This window comes from Colossoma macropomum, unplaced genomic scaffold, assembly GCF_904425465.1.
Source record: "Colossoma macropomum unplaced genomic scaffold, Colossoma_macropomum, whole genome shotgun sequence".
NCBI lineage: Eukaryota > Metazoa > Chordata > Actinopteri > Characiformes > Serrasalmidae > Colossoma > Colossoma macropomum.
Genome location: NW_023494792.1, coordinates 7,575,771 through 7,593,802, shown reverse-complemented (window position 1 = coordinate 7,593,802; position 18,032 = coordinate 7,575,771). Strand labels below are relative to the sequence as shown.

Genomic DNA, 18,032 nt, shown 5'->3' with positions numbered 1-18,032 from the left:
GAATAAACTCAACAGCTCAGGAACAACAAAGTCAAAAGTGCCTGTGAAACTGGCCATCTGCCACTTGCCGGAGATAAGTGCTACTCAGTGACCCAAGCAGCTGGAGCTGGAGCTGTTGCTGCCTCTGCTGCTTCATTGCTCATTGGAGAGACACATTGGAGTGTAAGGCGTCTTTTCATTCTCCATACGGGTCTCTAAAGCAAACCGCCCATGGGACAAGCCTTCCTTCACAAACTGTCGTGGAGCATGTTTGACGAGCATTCATTGACTTATGCTGGTACAGGACATTCCCCTGAATAAAGAGATGAAGACAGGACTATGATCGATTTGGACTGTGTGTCCCTGTCAAGTAGTGAATCTGTGTCTTCACCTGTGACAGCTGCTGTCTGCTACACACGCACATAGAACAGAGACAAAGAGAGAACACAATGCAGTGCTGTTGGTTGAAAGGATGTGTAGCTTTCAAGAAGCCAAGAAATGCAAAAAAGAAGAAAATTTATAAATCAATCAAAGATGCTGTTGGTGCTCTGAGAAAAAATGGACTGGCCACCTAGGAGGCAAGAACTCAACATCACTGAATGTGTTTGTGATTACTTGGATCATGATAAGTGGAAAATGCAACCAGCTTCTAAGACTGAACTTTGGAAGGTGTGGAACTTTGGAGGTGTGGAAAAATGTCCAAGCAAGTCTCGTTTACATTTATGGCACTTGGCAGATGCTCTTATCCAGAGCGACTTACAATTTAGGAGTCTTCCCCAAGGACTCTTAATGGTATAGCGTAGGATGTTTGCCCAGGCAGGGGATCGAACCTCGGTCTATAGCGTAGAGGGCATGAAGTACTCCACTATACCATCTTCCAAAAAGAATGGAAGCTGCAATGAAGGCAAAGGGTAGATGCACCAAGTAGTGAACAGTATAATCTCTGTCATATCTGTTATTTGTCAGAGCACTCGCTAGTTGTACCAAAAATGTCCGATTGCATTATAGTGGGACTGCAGTGGTGGACAAAATATACAAATCCTGTACTTGAGTGAAAGCAGAGATACTCTTGGTATTACTCAATAAAAATATAAGTGCTCTTTTTATAGTTTTACTTGAGTTAAAGCAAAGGTAGTTGCTTTTAATTGTGCTGAAGTAACTAACTGTATTGCAGCATATTCTTGTAATTCAGCATTTATGCTGTCTTCAGTGAAAATTTCACTTCCCACCCAAACTTCTAGAATATTAAATATCTGATTTTAAAAATAATCCCACAAACTGTTACAGCAGTTTCTTTCATTCTGAAAGCTTGTCAGAGGTGCCTGGACCTAGTTACAGTTGCTTTGATTGTACATAGGGGAGTGATTTAGTAAAATGTGTACTATGATGGGTTTGTTTATTTGTGACAGTGTGTCTTGTTCTTTTGGATATTATGGAAATGTAGTTTCTACTTCACCCTATAATGTAGTAATGCAGTGAGTAAAAAGTAGGATATTTCAGTATGAAATGTACTGAAGTGATGGGTAAAGTCTCAAGAAATGGAACTACTTTAATAAAGTGTAGCTTTTGGAAAGAGAAAGCACCTAAGTACATTAATGACGTTTACATGTACTTAGTCACTGTCCACTGTATTTGGGCTGTAGATGACAGTAAAAATGCTGAACCTCTTGTGGATAAGAAAGTGGGGGTCTGAAGTTCATGTGACAAATGTTTATTTTTGGCTTTTGTAATAAGTAAAGCTCTCATCTTCTGTTAGATCTCATTTTCAGTTTGAGCCAGTCTGGGTGTCTGCTGGTAATTTTAGCAACAAAGTCACAGCTCAGAGGTGCTTTTAGACTGCCTGAATTTGTCTTTCTTTTTTCTTATGCCTGATGATGACTTCTCCAGGCTCATCTCTAAAGTCTGATTGTTCTTTGATCATCTCTGGAAGCTATCTGTTGTTGTTATGCGATTCCCTCGGGCAGATTTCTTGGCTGTGAGGAATCAGTCTCCTGCTGTGGCCACTGTAAACTTCACACACCCACACACATTCAGGACAAGCCTGGGACCCAAAGTAAATATATGATCGTTCCATTAGGTACATCACAGACACTGAGAGTGAGTGCACTGTGCTGAAACTCATCACTCACTCTTCCCCACTATGCAGTTGTATGCACATGCTTGGGCACCCCTGACCAAAAGTTTTGTTGATTTTTGAAGTTAAAATCAGTAAACACAACCTCTTTTGCAACCTATTAAATTTTTTTTTGCAAATGTATAATATGCAAATGTTAGTGCACAGGTACTTTTATATTTGATGAATTTTAAAGAAAAATTTTATAGTAATTGTGGCACTGCTAAGTCAGTACTTAGTAACACCCACTTTAGCAGATATCACAGCTTGTGAACATTTTTTCTTGTTTTAAAATGACACTTGATTAGTTTTTTTTTTAAAGAATTTTCTTGCATTCTTCCTTGCACAATAATTCTGGCATGCACAGCATGTTTGAGAGTCTATCCACAGATTTTCAGTGATGCTCAAATCAAGTTATTGTGAGGGCCATATCAAGAGTTTGCATTTCCTAAAGTAGTTCATGCTGAAGTAGTTCAGTCATTTCCAAAATGCTTCTGGCTAATCTAGATGTTGTTTGGCATAGTTCAGACATTGACGTTTGTGATGAGGTTGCAGGTAAGGTTTCCTTTTGATGACTCTTTCATGCAGATCTTGTGTGTACAAGCAGTGCTGCACAGTAGAATCATACACTACCACTCTAGTCTCAGCTAAACCTACCTACAGGTCTCTTGATGTCATGTGGGGGTTTTGCTTTCCCTTTTTGGCCAGCATGCAAGCAGTTCTGTCTTAGAGTTTTCTTGGTCTTCCAGAACTTGCCTTGACTTCTACAGATCCCTTTACTGCCATTTCTTAATGACATTTTAGTTAGTGAAAGTCATAAGCTGGAAGCACTTTGATATCTAGGCTTTTTTTTTGTTTTTTTAAGTATTACCTTTATTCTCAGATGTTTATTCTCAGCCAGCTGCTTAGAGGAGCCCAAAGCTGTTGAGTGTTCACATAAGATTTAAAAAGTCAGGAAATTATTACGCTTTGAAGTTATCATCAGCTGACAGTTCCTTATTATAAAGAATTGATCTGTTTAACCAGTTCCAATGAGTGAATTAACACCTAATAAGTTCATTCATTCTGAGACTTTACAACGGGACAGTTGTCCAAACTTTTTCACATGCTATAATTTTCATTTATCTATTTTTATTTCTATTTTATTTTAAGTTCATAAAATATAAAGTAAAAATGTAAAAGTACTATTTCTATTGGTCCAGAGGTTGCGTTTACTTCGTTTCATTTAAAAAATTACCAAAATGTGTAATTTGGCCAGGGGTGTCCAAAAGTTGGCAAACAACTGGAATTATCCTCCTCTAGAAACCACCAGATGCTTGGTGGCCATGGCTTACTAAAGTTCCCGCCTGCGCCTCTGTTTGCCTGTGCAACTGTTCTTGTAGGAACGTACAACTCCACCACCACCAATCCAATGGCCTAACTGCCTCCACATAGCACAGTGGAGTATGGATGATTTGTGTTTTCATTGTATCCAGGAGCAAAAATAGTTTACATCAGGCTTTGAACTGCACGCTCCTTTATCACTGTGTAGAAAAGGACAGGCTGGGGGACGTTTGGAATGCACGCATGTCTAAAAGCTCCCACACTTGGAATGTGTTGTTTTGCAATGGACATTCCTTTGGATGTTTGTGCATGAATCCGCAGGAGTTCCTCTGTCCTACAGATTCAAACCTCAGTGACTGGGTGAGTCACCTGAAACCATACATTCCACATGCATTCTTCCACCTGCTCCTGTGCTCCACAGCCCAGGCTTGGAGACGGGGGAGTTTTCTTTCTACCCAATCCGTTAACACAAGGAGGCCTGAAGTGCAAATAATTAACACTCACCATCTTCTTTATTAGAAACACCCATTTTGTAGTGTCACCTTGTAGGTGTACAGTTTAAGGAGAATTACACTGATTTTTTTTTATTTAATTTCTGCATAATTAAATGGTTGAAATGTAACCAAAATCATTCAGAGGGGTTTGATGTGAAATGGTGCACAGTAGAAAAACTTGTCTACTCAGAATTCTTTACAGTGGTGGTGACAGGAACCATGGGTTGCAAAATATACAAATATAGCCATTTTATTTTTTGTTCAAAATACCTAGTGCTAAAGCGTCTTGAGTTTATATTTGTAATGTTTGTATAAAATAAAAAAAGGTTTATAAAAAAGTTTTCTTTCTGTTCTGTTTTGCCTTACAGCGCCCACATATAATTATCTGCTATGAATGGATTAAAAAACAAAACAGAACAAACCATTTTAAGCCAAGAGGTTTTCTCAAAACTATCATACCAATACAGTATCTCAGGCATCAGACATATTTGTAACCATTTCTTGTGCTTTAATGTTTGGTTCCTATCACCACCCCTGTAAACAATTCTGAGTCTGCAAGTTTTATTCTCTGAATAGCTTTGCTTATGTTGTAATAGTTTAATTTTTCTTTCAGGGGAAAACATTGCAGGAATTCCTCTTTAAGAAACTGTAGTCTGTCTGTTGCCGTGCACAACGCATGTTAACTGTTCTCTAGCTCATCACTGGCCATTTTCTGACCACAGAACCCACACTTGACTTGTTTTGACGTTTTTGGGTGGTGGACCACTCTCGAACTAGCAGACTAGCCTGACACCCTCATACCGCTGCCACAGTCACTGCCATGCCACTTCCATGTTAGTGTCGCTGCTGTGTTGAGAATTGTCCAAATGACATCTGATCAAGATGGGTCCTGTGGTCAGAAACCTGTTTAAGGAAGTAGAGGCAGACTGGCTATTTGAGCATGACCGTCACATGGTAAGTGGGTTACAGTCTGTAATTGTACATCTAATAGTGGACCTTGTAAGTTTCTCATCACTCTAACCACCATAGAGATTGTAAGTGTGTGCTTTTCTAGCTTCCTTGAAAAGGTCTTCAAAGTAGAAGTCCTTCTCTCACTATTTTCTGAACTCAGTTAATGGTATGGAATTGGGTAAGCAGTTCATCTGTTTAAAACGTACCATATTAATGACCACACTGCGATAAGCACATGTATTTCTATAGTCTCTAATGGTAGATGCACCTGCCCCATCTTAGGTTACATCGCAAATGGGCCAATGCCTCAGGCTTCTCATGTTGCTGGCAGTCTTTCTCTGTTTCGCCTCAAGCTTTGATATTCATCATTTAGACAAATTTGGAGCAGACAGGAACATTATACAAAAGTGAGGAGGAAAACATTTCTAAATTATTCAGAACAGCAGGCATGGAGAAAAGAGCTTAAATAACTAATGAACCAAGTGTACTGCTATTCTCTCTCTCACTCTTCCTCTCTCTCTCTCATTCTCTCTCACACTCTCTCACTTTTTCCACCATGTTAACACTGTGTTCATGCTGAATAGAAACAGGAAGTCCAGGAATAGCGTGTGCATGTCAGCTGAGGAGAGGATGCGTTCACTGAATAAAACAAGTGCAGTCATTTAGTAATGAAAATAAACAGGTACGTCTGATTTCATTTCCTCCGCCGAGAGAATTCTCCAAATTGTTTCTGACAAAGCGAGCGAAGCTCCATGGCCAGTTAAGAGGAAATATCATTTGAAATGTAATGTGTGCTGGGCCTTCCCCACCCTCAGGCACTGTTGGTAGGCTTTATTTAACACCAGCTATCCCTGCGTGCTCAGTGGATGTCCTTGCGTGTAGTACCTCAGGACATGACTTGATGGTCTGACTTATGAAAGGTGAAATCCTGTCTGCCACAGTAGGATTTGCATGAAACAGAACTTGCTCTGTGCTATGAGGATGAGCTCACTTGGCCAAATTGAGCACGGACAATGAGCGGTAATGGTCTTCTTGCATGGCTGCCACAATGTAGGCCATAGACTAGTTTGTCATCTGTGGACGTAAAAAGAGTCAGAAACCCAGTGTGCAATTTCCAGCAGGACACTCACCAAAAGTTCTCCACAAACACAGTCAGCAATTACTGTGTGTGTCTTTGTGTGTCTTGAGTGCGTTACCCTTTATTGTTCCCTGGAGCCAAGGCAGGGACTGTTGCCCAGTCTAAGGAGCCAGGTGAGCAAAAGCTTTGTTTTTGATGTTGCTGAAGTGAGGCCCAAGTGTTCAGTGCTGAATTGATCTGTTCAGAGGCTTGAGCGCTAGGCTTTAATTTGCATCTAGGCCTGTCAGAATTTTTATATAATCATCTGTTCACAGTTATTTAAGCTGACCCAAGTTATTTTCCACAGTTATTAGCTTTCACCATTATATGTTTAGGTCACAACAAACAATGAGAATTGTGTGTGCTTCCATCCATTGGGTTGATGCTAATTCATGCAAATAAAAGTGAGAAGAACATGCATTTATCACGACATTTGAGACGTTCGCACTTGGTGTTATAACGTTTAGAGGACAGCAATGAGTAATGTTTGTTTATTTGAGCATGAGCTGTTTCAATTGGGAGTTCTGTGTTCAGCTGGTAGCTACTGAGTATCGACAAATAGCTAATAAGATAGCTAATCAACTAATTTTCCTATTAGCCTTGTAGTTTAATACACTTTATCTTACATTGTTACTCGCAGTTATTCGTATGGCAATTAGTAGACAGCTAAAAATTCATGATTGTGACCGGCCTATTTGCATCTACACTGCAGGGTGAGATACTCACAACCTCAACATGTTCTTAAATATCTAAATGAGAATGTGTTCTCACAACAAAATGCCCATTTATGGGGAGTATGACAGCCATTCTTATTAGCGATACATACTGTGAATCGAACAACTGACTTCCTGACTTCATTTAATTTTCCCATGGCTTTTACAAATTTAAAGCCATGCTTTTGAACTGGAATACTAAACAGGACTTGTGATGACCCAGATATAGAAAGATGTAAGACTTGTCTTGCTTTGTCTCCCTCTCTCTTTCTCTCTTTCTCTCTCTCCCTCTCATTTGTTAATGTGTTTCTAGTTCTACAGAAGCAGAAATATGTTGATTGGAAGATCACATTTGTTTGGGATTTGTTTTGAAAATGATATTTGCCAAATGAATCGTACTGTGAAATGCATCATTCATTCAGTGTTATTTATTTATTTATTTACAAGCAGCCAAGCAACTGCTCTTTCTAATTAACAAGCCCTATGTTTTTGCATCATATGACTGCTACTGTGCTCAACAGGAAATAACAAAAGTGAAACACAAACCATTACTGAGTTGATTTAGCTTCTGGATGCAATTGCTTCTGATGAGTGCTAGGACATTACAGAGCAATATTTTTCATTCAGGTTATGAATTGAAATGAACTTAAATGGAAAGAACCTTGCCTGCTGGTTTTGTTACAGAACGTCGTAACAACTGAATAGCAGTCTAATGCAAGAGAAAACACGTCAGAGATGAGGTTACGAAAATGTCTCTAACTTAGCCCTTCACATACAGTTCTAGGAAGATAAGATGGTGCTGACGTGCTTTGGCTGGCAGTGCTGGACTGCATCTGCCCGGTCACTTTGAGCCTCAAAGGAAATCATGGGACACGTCAGAGGAAATGCATCCGATTTAGCTGCAACATGGGTAATCATTCAACAGGAGACTGTAAGTGAGGAGTAATAATGAGCTTACTCATAATTTGGTTCAGGGGCATGTTCAGGACACGTTTGTCAGAGCTTGATAATGATCGAGACACAGGAAGCACAAGGAGATATTGTTGGCTTAAACACTAGAGCTGCACAGCTGTTCTGTCGGCTGATTATGGCAGGAGGTGGGTTGTATAGGGGCTCAACTGCTTGGTGCCATGGAATTACAGCTGCAAATTTGGAAGAGACTTGCATGTAGGGCAGGATGTTAGGGCCCGACCGATATATTGATTGGCCTATAATATCAGCCGATTTTATTGGTTGATGATATTGCCAATAATGCTCAGATAATTGCCGCTTTTCTTTGCCAGGATTTTAACTCCTGATGATGAGGCAAGCTCAGTGTGAGTCACTCTCTGTGTAGCTATGTGACAGTAATACAAGCTGAACTGGTGAGGTCTGAATACAAAACACCATCATGAGAGGCATTATAAAAGCATAAAATGCATCCAAAAAACTTATAAAATGTGTTATTATGTTTCGTTAATTACATAAACCTAGAGATCTAATGGAAAGTAAAAACATTACTTTCCATTACAGTATAAGCATCATGATATGTTACAACACAGAGCAGCACGCCAGATATACAACAAAACTGAGTTTAGATATGGTGCAGATGGCTTGGCTTCCTTGAAAAATTTTTTTAAAAAATAATAATCAAATTGTCAGTTTGGAGCAGCTGCTTTGCTATATTAAGCCAATTTTTCTGTATAAGCTGCTATACTGTATAATGCTTACATGCTCTAAATATTTTGTGCTCTTGTTTTCACGAGCAGTTTCTTTCATACATACATGTCCACTGTAAAAGTAGATCAAATAAAACATTAATAGGCCCATAACTGTATTGGTTCACATTACCAAAGTTTTATTTGCGATACATAGCTGTATCAGAATTTGCTTGTATTTATTAGTTTACCAGTGCTACCTGTTTTCCAGTGACTGAATATGGTTGTGACGTTTCCATTTGTTTCTTTTGTCTCTCATAAGCCCTCGTCAGTAGAGTAAGTCTTCTGTGTCAACTGTGAGTAAGTGACCCTGGAGCCAGCTGGTAGCACGGACCGGTGAAGGTTAATAGAGTCTAACTGTGCTCACATAGTTAAAACCCCATTGGCCTGCACTATTACTCCAGAGAGGCATTGCCACTGGCGGCTTACTCAGGCCTTAGTCAGCAAGTGAGTCAGAAGTGAAGCCACAGTGCTGTGCTGAAAACATTTCACGGGAAGATGTTTGTTGATCCTGACTTCTTCATATTACTAAGCATTTAAGTGCTCTAAAAATAAAGTCTCTAGCTATTTTAAGGTCTTAAGGAAGACATGTGAAAGATCTTCTCTGGATGTGTTGGAGATGAAGGGCATCAGGAGGATAAGGCATTGTGGTGTTGTGGCCAGTAATGTCGCACTGATAATAGTTACTCACAAAATAAGACCATTATCCCACCCTCATGAGTTGGCTCAGGCAGTAGGAGCAGGTGCAGCTGGGTAGATAGGGGGATCAGCTTTATGCTTGGCCTCTAGCCAAAGGTCTTATCAACATTAGATCAGGTGTAAAGTTTTTTGTGAACTGTTTTATTAATTTGTGATGAAGGAGCATATCAGCGCTGTTGGAACGAAACCTTGTATCTTCAGAAAGGGAACTTTACAGAAGAAGGGATGAACATTCTTAACTTGTAATGGAAGTTTAACAAGATTTTTTTTCCACATAGATTAGGACCATTTCTATATGTTCATCATGAAATTGTAAAACAATGCGAAGGTTGAGGGTGTAGTTTTTAAATTATGCAACAAAAAAAAATGGAGATACAAGGTTTTTACGTGTTAACGACGATATCATACCAAACCTTTTAAACTGTTACATTAATGCATGGTAAGACCCCCTCCATCCTGTAAATGAACCCTTTTAGAGGTTTTCTAATTACAGAAATGTGTCTATGGTGATATGTTTGGTGTTTTCTCCTCAGTCTTTCTTGCTGTTGAAGTCATTACTGCTAGTCAGTTCTTCATTATTTTAAAGAATGTCTAGTGCTGTATTTCTGTGAAGGGTTACAGTGCCTGTGGTACAGTCTTGTTGGAAATGGACGTGTGCATTTAAATTGCTTGCATTCAGTAAAGAGCTGTAGTTTCCGTACAGTTTCCCTGTACCATAACTACATGAGAAACACTGTAATTTTCCATCAGAATAATTCCTCAACAACGGTAGCCTGTGAGGAGAGATGAGAATGCTGGGAAAATTGAGACCACACCCTTCTGAAAGTTTCCAGCCTTACAATAAAACTGCACTACTCTGTAGTACTGTGCTACCGTGTATGTGTGTATTTATCTCCTGGGTTGTCTCTCTGAAGCTCCAGTGAGATGATGAGAGAGAAGAACACGATCATTCCCATAATGATAGCTTTAGAGGAGTCTCAGGCAGGGGAGGGGAGAGGAGGGTTAGGCTGCTCTGAGGTGGATCTGCCTGAATTTCTGACGCTGTGGGCTGGAACATGTGTGAGTGATCAGGCGAGAGTGAGGAGATGAGCCTCACCCCAAAGATCAAAGTGAGAGAGTTCTCCATCCACCCAGACCCTTCCGCAGGCAGAGCTCAGATCAATAGATGTCATGCAGAGAGCTCTCGTGGGACCGTATGCATAATAACGTTTGAGAGCACCGGCTGATTGAGCTTTTTCCCAGATGGTTGGCAGTGTTTATTTTTGAATGTTAAAATTGCATACATGCTAAATTTTCAGTTTTCAAAGGCATATAGATTAAAGAATATGTTGCGTTAATGTCTTTTACAAGCTTCATGCACCTGTGTTTCAGCTAGAATTGGCATCAAGTGTGATTATACAACATCGCTAGCTAGGCATACTACAAATTACCATGGGGATGCTAGCATGTAGAAGAATTAGCATTATGTTAGCGGCTAATCGGACAATGTAATGCTGCTTCTGAAGTGAATTACAAGGTTTTTGCATTAAACATTGCTGTGAAGACATTCAACTGGCAGATCTCTGAGTTTACGACTGTACCTGGTTCACAGCATAAACAAATCTAAGGAGTTCATGAAATGGCTGGATAATCTGATGCTTTACTTTACATTCTGTCAGTTCCATTCTGTCCCATTAGCAGCAGCACTTTCTCCAGAGTTCCATAGGCTCAAACACTTCCAGCATAGGCTCATGCATGCTCGAAACAGTTCTTTCCTGCTGTTTGAGTAGGAGAATCAGTTACAGAAATTTTAAATATTGAAATAATAAATATTGCTCGTCACATCACACTGCACTCTACATAAGCCACACCTAAACATCCACTGAAAACTCAAATGATGTCATGCTTTATTCAGGTTTTTGCAGCTGGAGTGCATGTTGAAGGTTAAACTGAGGATTGCCCAATAGGAACATCCCTTCTCCTGTTGGACAGGTTTGGTTTAGGGCTTAAGTTATCCAGATGACAGAAAAATCCAGGTTTGTGAAGTACTCCTCTGGTCCTGGAGCTCCCCTGGCCTGCACATTTTGGTGTTTTTCCTACTCCACCACACCTGGTGGGTGTTTGGCAAAGCAAAATAGACTGCAGATCTGTAAACTGCAGATCATAAGCCCAAAGTGAGAATTATCCAGTAAAATATCCTTTACCTTTAATTTTGCTAACTAGGCACTCTTGAATTTTGGCTTAAGAGATCTGGTTAACTGATAAATCTTTCCTGATTCACATCTTCAGCTAATTAAATGAACACTCCACAAGTTTTCAACCTAATCAATGCATTTGTAGCATATGGTCAATTGCCATGCACAAACGTTTCAACACATTTCCCTGTTCTTGGTAGAAGAACAGAAAATCCAGCAAGTCAGTTGGTTAAGCTTGTGCCCTTTGGCTTCTGTTAAGTGTATTTTCATGAGTCAGTGGGTTTATTTGATCTTTTCTATGTACAGGGAAAGCATTGTCCATGATAATTGACTGTGTGCTACAGATTCAGCAGATAGAGAATAAGTTGAACAAATCTGTAGCAAGTCTTTCCTTATTGTAGTAGGGAAAATGCTGAACTAGTGGTACTCCAGGCCCAAGCTTGAGAACTTTAGCCCATGTCTAATGTTAAACCCTAACCCTAGTAGCACCTGTTGACTCAACTCCCCTCCGTGTTATCGTACAGCTTCACTCGCTGGTAGCCGTGGTAACCCTCAGCCTGTGTAGGGACGTGTACCCTGGGGCCCTGGCCTTGATTTAGTGTGTAAGCCTGTCAGAGCACTCCAGACAAAAGAAGATTTGTTTTAGTCTCTCCCCCTCACACTGGGCTGAAAGGTAGCATTCCTCTGCTAGCTCATGGAGGAGGGTCAGGAGAAGATTTTCGGGATAGACCACCAATACTACTCTCTGGTGTCATTCCGGTGTAATAGTAATAACAAAGAATGAAAGTTATCTAAAGTGTTTGCTATCTGAAAAGTTCCAAATCATGCCCACAGCTTTTTTCCCCCCAAACGTAATAACAGCATATCAACCAACTGCAACTAAAAATACTTGTGGTGAGGGAGGCAGCAGTTTGATTAAATGAATCTACTTGCATTAGTGCTCTGCTGCTACTGATAATATTTGGCCTCTGTGTCTGTGAGCTGAGCACAGTTTGAAACTTTGTGAAAGAGTAAGTAAAACAGCACAATGGACAGAACTGATTGAAGCAGATGCAGCAAGTTGGCTCCAAACTTAATTGCGTCCCTCTCTGGTCCATGTTTACATATTTTTCCAAAGGACTAGCTATTGCTTCATTACACACAGGGTGTTTATGGCCTGACTGTGTAGATGACTTGGACAGTGATTGATTAGAGTGTCCTGTAGGTTTTGTTATCACTACACTGGCTAGCTGTGGTTTCTGAAATGTAGGATGAAGTCACAGCATTCCAGTGGGCACCTCCTCTTTGAAACTCTCTCCAAGCTGAGCCCTGGTACCTCCCATCCCCATTCTCTTTTCATGTGTGATAACCGTGAACTATGAAGTCTTCAGGAGGAGTCATTTCAGTGTTCTTCATTTTAAAACCCGCTTTTCCTTCAGTCTATTCTGGGCCATGACCAGTATGAGCATTTTGTGGCCAATACTGATTTTAAGGGGCTAATAACTGATAATATAATCCAATAACTGATAATATTGATCATACAATCTATATATGGAGAGTAGGCTGCAAAAATTACCCTTTTTTGATTCATTGTTTCACAAAAACCAACACATTTACATATGTCCGCCTATGCAGCGTATTGCAGTTTAGCTCCACCCATTCTTGCTGAAGTTATAAGGAATGTTTTAGCTCAGACTTCTTTTTGATTGATGCACAATATAGGGCAGCCAATCAGAGCAGAAGCCATTTACATATATTAGTCTTTAAGGCACAGTTACAAAAACAGCCTGTTCAATTTGAGGGGATAAAAGAGGAAAATGGTCATGTAAAAATGACTATTTTTGGTACATAAACCCACACAAACGTCATAAGTGGACCTTAGGGATATACATTTTAAACTCAAATACACAACCGAAATCACAACATCTTATAAATAATATAAGTAATGTAGCACAGGAGCTTTTTAAAATTCCTATTGATTTTGTTGTTGATTTAGTTCTTTTTTTTCTCTCTTCACATTTTTTTTTGTCATAAAATGTTATTCTCGTTACCAGTTTAGCCTGTATTCACATATTAGAAGTGAGTAGGTGGTGATTATTAGTGTGGTGATCTCTGCAAAGTGAACAGTTTACTTTGTAGCAGAGGTGTCTTAGTTGCAATGTAAAACACTAACAGGACTTAACATTAATGATTGCCTGGTTGCTAGAGGCAAGTAAAACAAGTAAAGTCAAGACAGCAGTGTTTAAAAACATCAGTTGAACTGTCAGACAAGCAGCCATTCAGTAACTGGATAGTTTTGACTGTTTTAGTTCAGTCCGTACAGTGAACAACATACTTCATTACCTTCATAAGTTTTGTATGCAAGTTGCCGCCATGCTGTGGGGAAAAATAGCGCAGCTGAGTTGTGCCTCAAGTCTAAATCTACCCAGTCATATTGTGGAAGCCTGAGTCTTGTGGAAAAATTTCCTTGGGTCGATTTGGACCCATCCTTACTGGAGCTATTTTGCAGAGTTTGTATGTAACAAGCAGACAAAACTGGATTGTCCTGCACCGACATTGTCATTTACAGAAAGCAGTCACTAGACTGTTATGAAAAATCGCTCAATAATAGTGCATGTATGTGAACATAACATATAATAGCTTTTATTATAAAAGTACGTTAATTAAGTAGGTTTATGTCTGTGTGCTTATTTATATTTGAAAAAAAATGTATTTAAAAGCAGAAATCTGTTTGGGACAGTGAACTTTCAGGACACTTGCCTGGTCAAGCAAGTTGGGGAAATAGTAAATGTTGTCCAATGAATAAATATTGGTCCTTATTTGGTGGGATTTTCATCAGTATGTAAATATCGGCTAGTATCATATCCTTTATTGAAGTATCGGTTGGTGTTCTATGTGATATCTCCTACCTGTCCGTTTTTCTTTCAGGCTATTCGTCATCCTTGGACTGATTGTTTGTTTCATTGACAGATGCTGCTTGAATATTGCTTTTGCTGTGTAGTATTGCTCCATCCTATTGGAAGAGGCTTTTCAAAGCCAATGCAGTTGACTTTGCCAGACCATTTGCTTACAAAGGCTGTAAACTAGTGCAGTAAAAGTGCACAGTGCCAGCATCCATCAAGACACTCACATTAATCTCATGCCTGCTCATTTGCTACCAGCTGCAGTGCCAACCTCTCTGATGTTATTCACCACTAAAGCTGTGCAGTCTGTTACTGTTAAAACCTTCAAAGTGGAGGCACTCGCACACGTAACTACCGACACGCAAACATGCTTGAACACACGTGGAAACACGCACACATGCGTACACTCTCCCGCTGCAACTCCATTCTGCTTGTCTGTTCCCTTAAGTATTAATCTGCCATAACTCCTTTGAAGAGAGCCAGTGGTGCATTTAATTGGAACAGAGGTACACCTTTGAGCCATGAAGTGCCTCTTGCTAATGATAACTTGAAGTTTGCTTACCCACTGGAATAGATGTTCATCATTATTCAAACTCTAAATTCTGGCAAACTTGCAGGGCTTTGTTATTCAAAGAAAGCAGTGGAGAGACAACAGGAGTTAGTAAGCTGTAAAGAAAGCCTCTAAAGGCTCTAAAATGCTTCTGCAATTACCAATTAGTTTAGGTCATAATAATACCAGAAAGAGGCATATTCTGTATGCTTTCAAAATGTGTGTTTTGCAGTGATGTGCTGATTCCAATAATGGATCAGTTTAGGCACTCTTAAGTGTTAGCATTGGGGGAGAAAAGTTGGATAGTTACAGTGCTGAAAAGTCAGAGACCACCCTTCATTTATTTCAGTTCTAGTCAAAACAGCCTTTAAATCAAGTTATTCATGTTTCAGGAGACATTTCTGCAGAGATTAGATATCCACTTGCATAAGGAATGATAAAATAAAAAGAAAATAAGTAAAATAAAATAAGAAAATAAAAAACAGGCAGAGGAGATGTTTCAAAACTGGAATTTTTTTTTAAAAGATATAAAGAAAATGGGACTAACAACCATGTAAGACATGATAGACCACCAAAACTGTAACCTTAACAGCACTTAACAGAAAAAATCAAGCTCCACTCTTGTTTCAGAGCCTTCCACTGTGAGAAGACAACTCAACACTCTGAGTCTGAAAGAATGTGTAGCTTTCAAGATGCTCTTACTGAGAAAAGGAAACAGAAAAAAAGAAAATTTGTAAATCTAACAAAGAAGTTGCTGGTGTTCTCAGAACAATATATTGGTCACTGTAGAGTTCAGACCTTATCAGCATTGAATATGTTTGGTGTTATTTGGATTGTGAGAAGCAGAAAATGCAACCAACTTCTAAACACCTCCAATTTCAGTCTTAGAAGTAGCATGGAAAAATATCTCTGCAGGTTGAAAAAATGAAAGCAAGTCTTCCAAAGCCAATGAATGCTGTAATAAAAGCAAAGAGTGGATATTAGATACTGAACATTTTGATATTATCTTTTGTTGAGGCTTCTGTGTAATATCTCGTTTTCCGCTTTTTGTCTGATGCTGAAAAATCAATAACTTGTACATAATGGTTGCTTTGATGGGGATAAATGAATGGTGTCTCTGACTTGCACAGTACTGTAGATCTGTGTTTTATTTTTTCAATGCTTTATTTGTACGTGTTCTACCGTTTGTGGGCTGTAAGTGTTCAGTTAACCATAATTTTTTATCGTAATCCTGTTTTTATCATAACTTTTTATCGTAAAGCATCTCTTTCAAATTTTGCCTTAACAGCATTGTTCCTGCACCCTTTCTTTCCTGTAATATGTTCTGTCTGTTTCTCTCCAGAATCTGCACCAGGTCATGCAGTGCTGATTGTGTTTGATCTGTTCTGATCCCGGCTGAGCTGAGGCCAGTGCGTAGCTGATGGAGCTCAAGGTGTGGGTGGATGGTGTGGTGCGGGTGGTGTGTGGCCTGTCCGAGGAGACGTCTTGTCAGGATGTGGTCATCGCTCTTGCTCAGGCCATAGGCAAGTTTGATGCATAAGATTGTCTTACAGTGTCTTACAAGGCTGCTCTTATTTTAAACCTGTTACTGCATTTGAAAGGATTTTAATGAAGAATCTTCATAGAACGGTGTAATTTAATATAAGAATAGGCTTGTGTGTCCAGGAAATGACCACTCTATAGATCAGAAACATATCTGGATAGTGTGCATGCTATGTTAGAATACCTTGTATCATTACCCATTCTCAGTTTAGGTTCTGGGTTTAGAATGTTGCTTTTTGGTTTCTTTCAGTTTCAAGATTTAAGATTGATCTTGAAAATGCACCAGTTATTTATTTCATATTTACAAGGTACAGCAATATTGTAATGCAGAAGTGCTAATTAAAAATTACTTAAGCATCACTGGTCCCTTTTGAGCTGCTGGAACATGGTTATGGTCCATTGTATTTCTGTTAATTATGTCCCAGGAGATTGTCTTAATGCAGGTGCACATTATGTAGTTACAGTTAGATGAAACTTCACGCTCATGCTGCTTTCTTTGCTTCTACTAGGCCAGACGGGCCGTTATGTCCTCATCCAGAGACTAAGGGACACAGAGCGGCAGCTTCTGGCCACTGAGCGTCCGCTGGAGTCTCTGGCCAAGCTTGGGCAGCACGGCAGCGAGGTGCAGTTTTACCTGCGCCGCACCGGTCCCAGCAGCAGCAGCAGTAGCAGTGACAGCCAGGACCAGCATGACCGCACTCTGCCTCTCCACAAACTGCCTGAGCCAGAGCCCTCAAAACGAGGTGTGCCCAAAAAATCCCTCACCTTCAACCTGGGCCCTTCCAGCTCCCCACGTGCCAAACCTAAACAGTCGCGTAAGAGTCTGGGTCACAGAGACTCCCCCGAGCCCAGAGCATCTCCATCTCCAGTGCCTCATGCAGGCTACATGCCCGACCCCTCCAAAGAGGAAGTGTTCCGGCACGTTCTCCAGCAGCAGGAGAGACTACAGGCTCTAGAAGCCCAGTTAGAGGTGCTAGAGCACGAGACACAGTCATGGGAGCGGCATCCTGGCCCAGAACCACGACTGCAGGAGGAGGCAGATGCCCTGGAGAAGACAATGAGGAGGAACCAGGCCGAGCTGGCCCACGAAGAACTCTGGGAGGAGGAGCTGAGGGCTGAAATGGAGCGAGAGAAGGCCATGAGGCGGCGACTTGGCGAACTGCACGCTAAGCTGGAAGAATGCAGCCGCAGGCTCCACGAATTCACTGCCCGCTCTGCGCAGCTGGAGCAGGACATTCAGAGAGAGAGGCTACAGGCTGAGGCTCCGCCCAGTCAGGCGGGGCCAGAGGACTCCATGGGTGCAGTGAAGGCTGAGCTCCAGAGTCAGCACAAACAAGGGGAGGAGCTGGAAGCGGAGCTTGTGGAGACTGAGAAGGCTCTAGGGAAGGCGGAAAATGTGCTGCAGGTAAGCAGACAGGGTGTGGCCCTGGAAGAAATTTTTGCAACAGATAAATATATTATAAATATATAATATTATCAAATATATAAGTATACTATATTTTCCCTTCAGTCCACTCATAACGTGTGTGATTTAATGTTCCAAAATCGTCATTCATTTTTACATTACCATTTTCCAACCTTTCTTTATCCCGTAGAATCAAACATGTTTCTGTTTCTGTTTCTGTTTCTGTGTCTTTAAGACTGATATAAGATAAATAAGCTTTGTTCTGATTGACTGGTCTGGTCAGAGCTGAAACACTGCATATAACTTCAGTGTGAATGGGTGGGGCTAAACTGCTGTTGGCTGATGATACAGATGTATGTAAATGACTTGGTTGTTCTGACATCACAAAAACAA

The 18,032-nt window shown here is 40.4% G+C and overlaps 1 protein-coding gene across 5 annotated transcripts in view; it reads left to right on the top strand.

Annotated features, from left to right (window-relative positions):
• Positions 1-18,032, top strand: part of rassf7a (Ras association domain family member 7a) — a 47,761-nt gene that overhangs the window by 22,930 nt on the left and 6,799 nt on the right. For all 5 annotated transcript variants that reach the window (XM_036575770.1, XM_036575768.1, XM_036575771.1 and 2 more), the window contains exons 2-3: positions 16,035-16,215; positions 16,744-17,639. In XM_036575770.1, coding sequence (XP_036431663.1) covers positions 16,113-16,215; positions 16,744-17,639 — 999 coding nt within the window. In that variant the 5' untranslated portion in view covers positions 16,035-16,112. The remainder of the gene's footprint in view (positions 1-16,034; positions 16,216-16,743; positions 17,640-18,032) is intronic.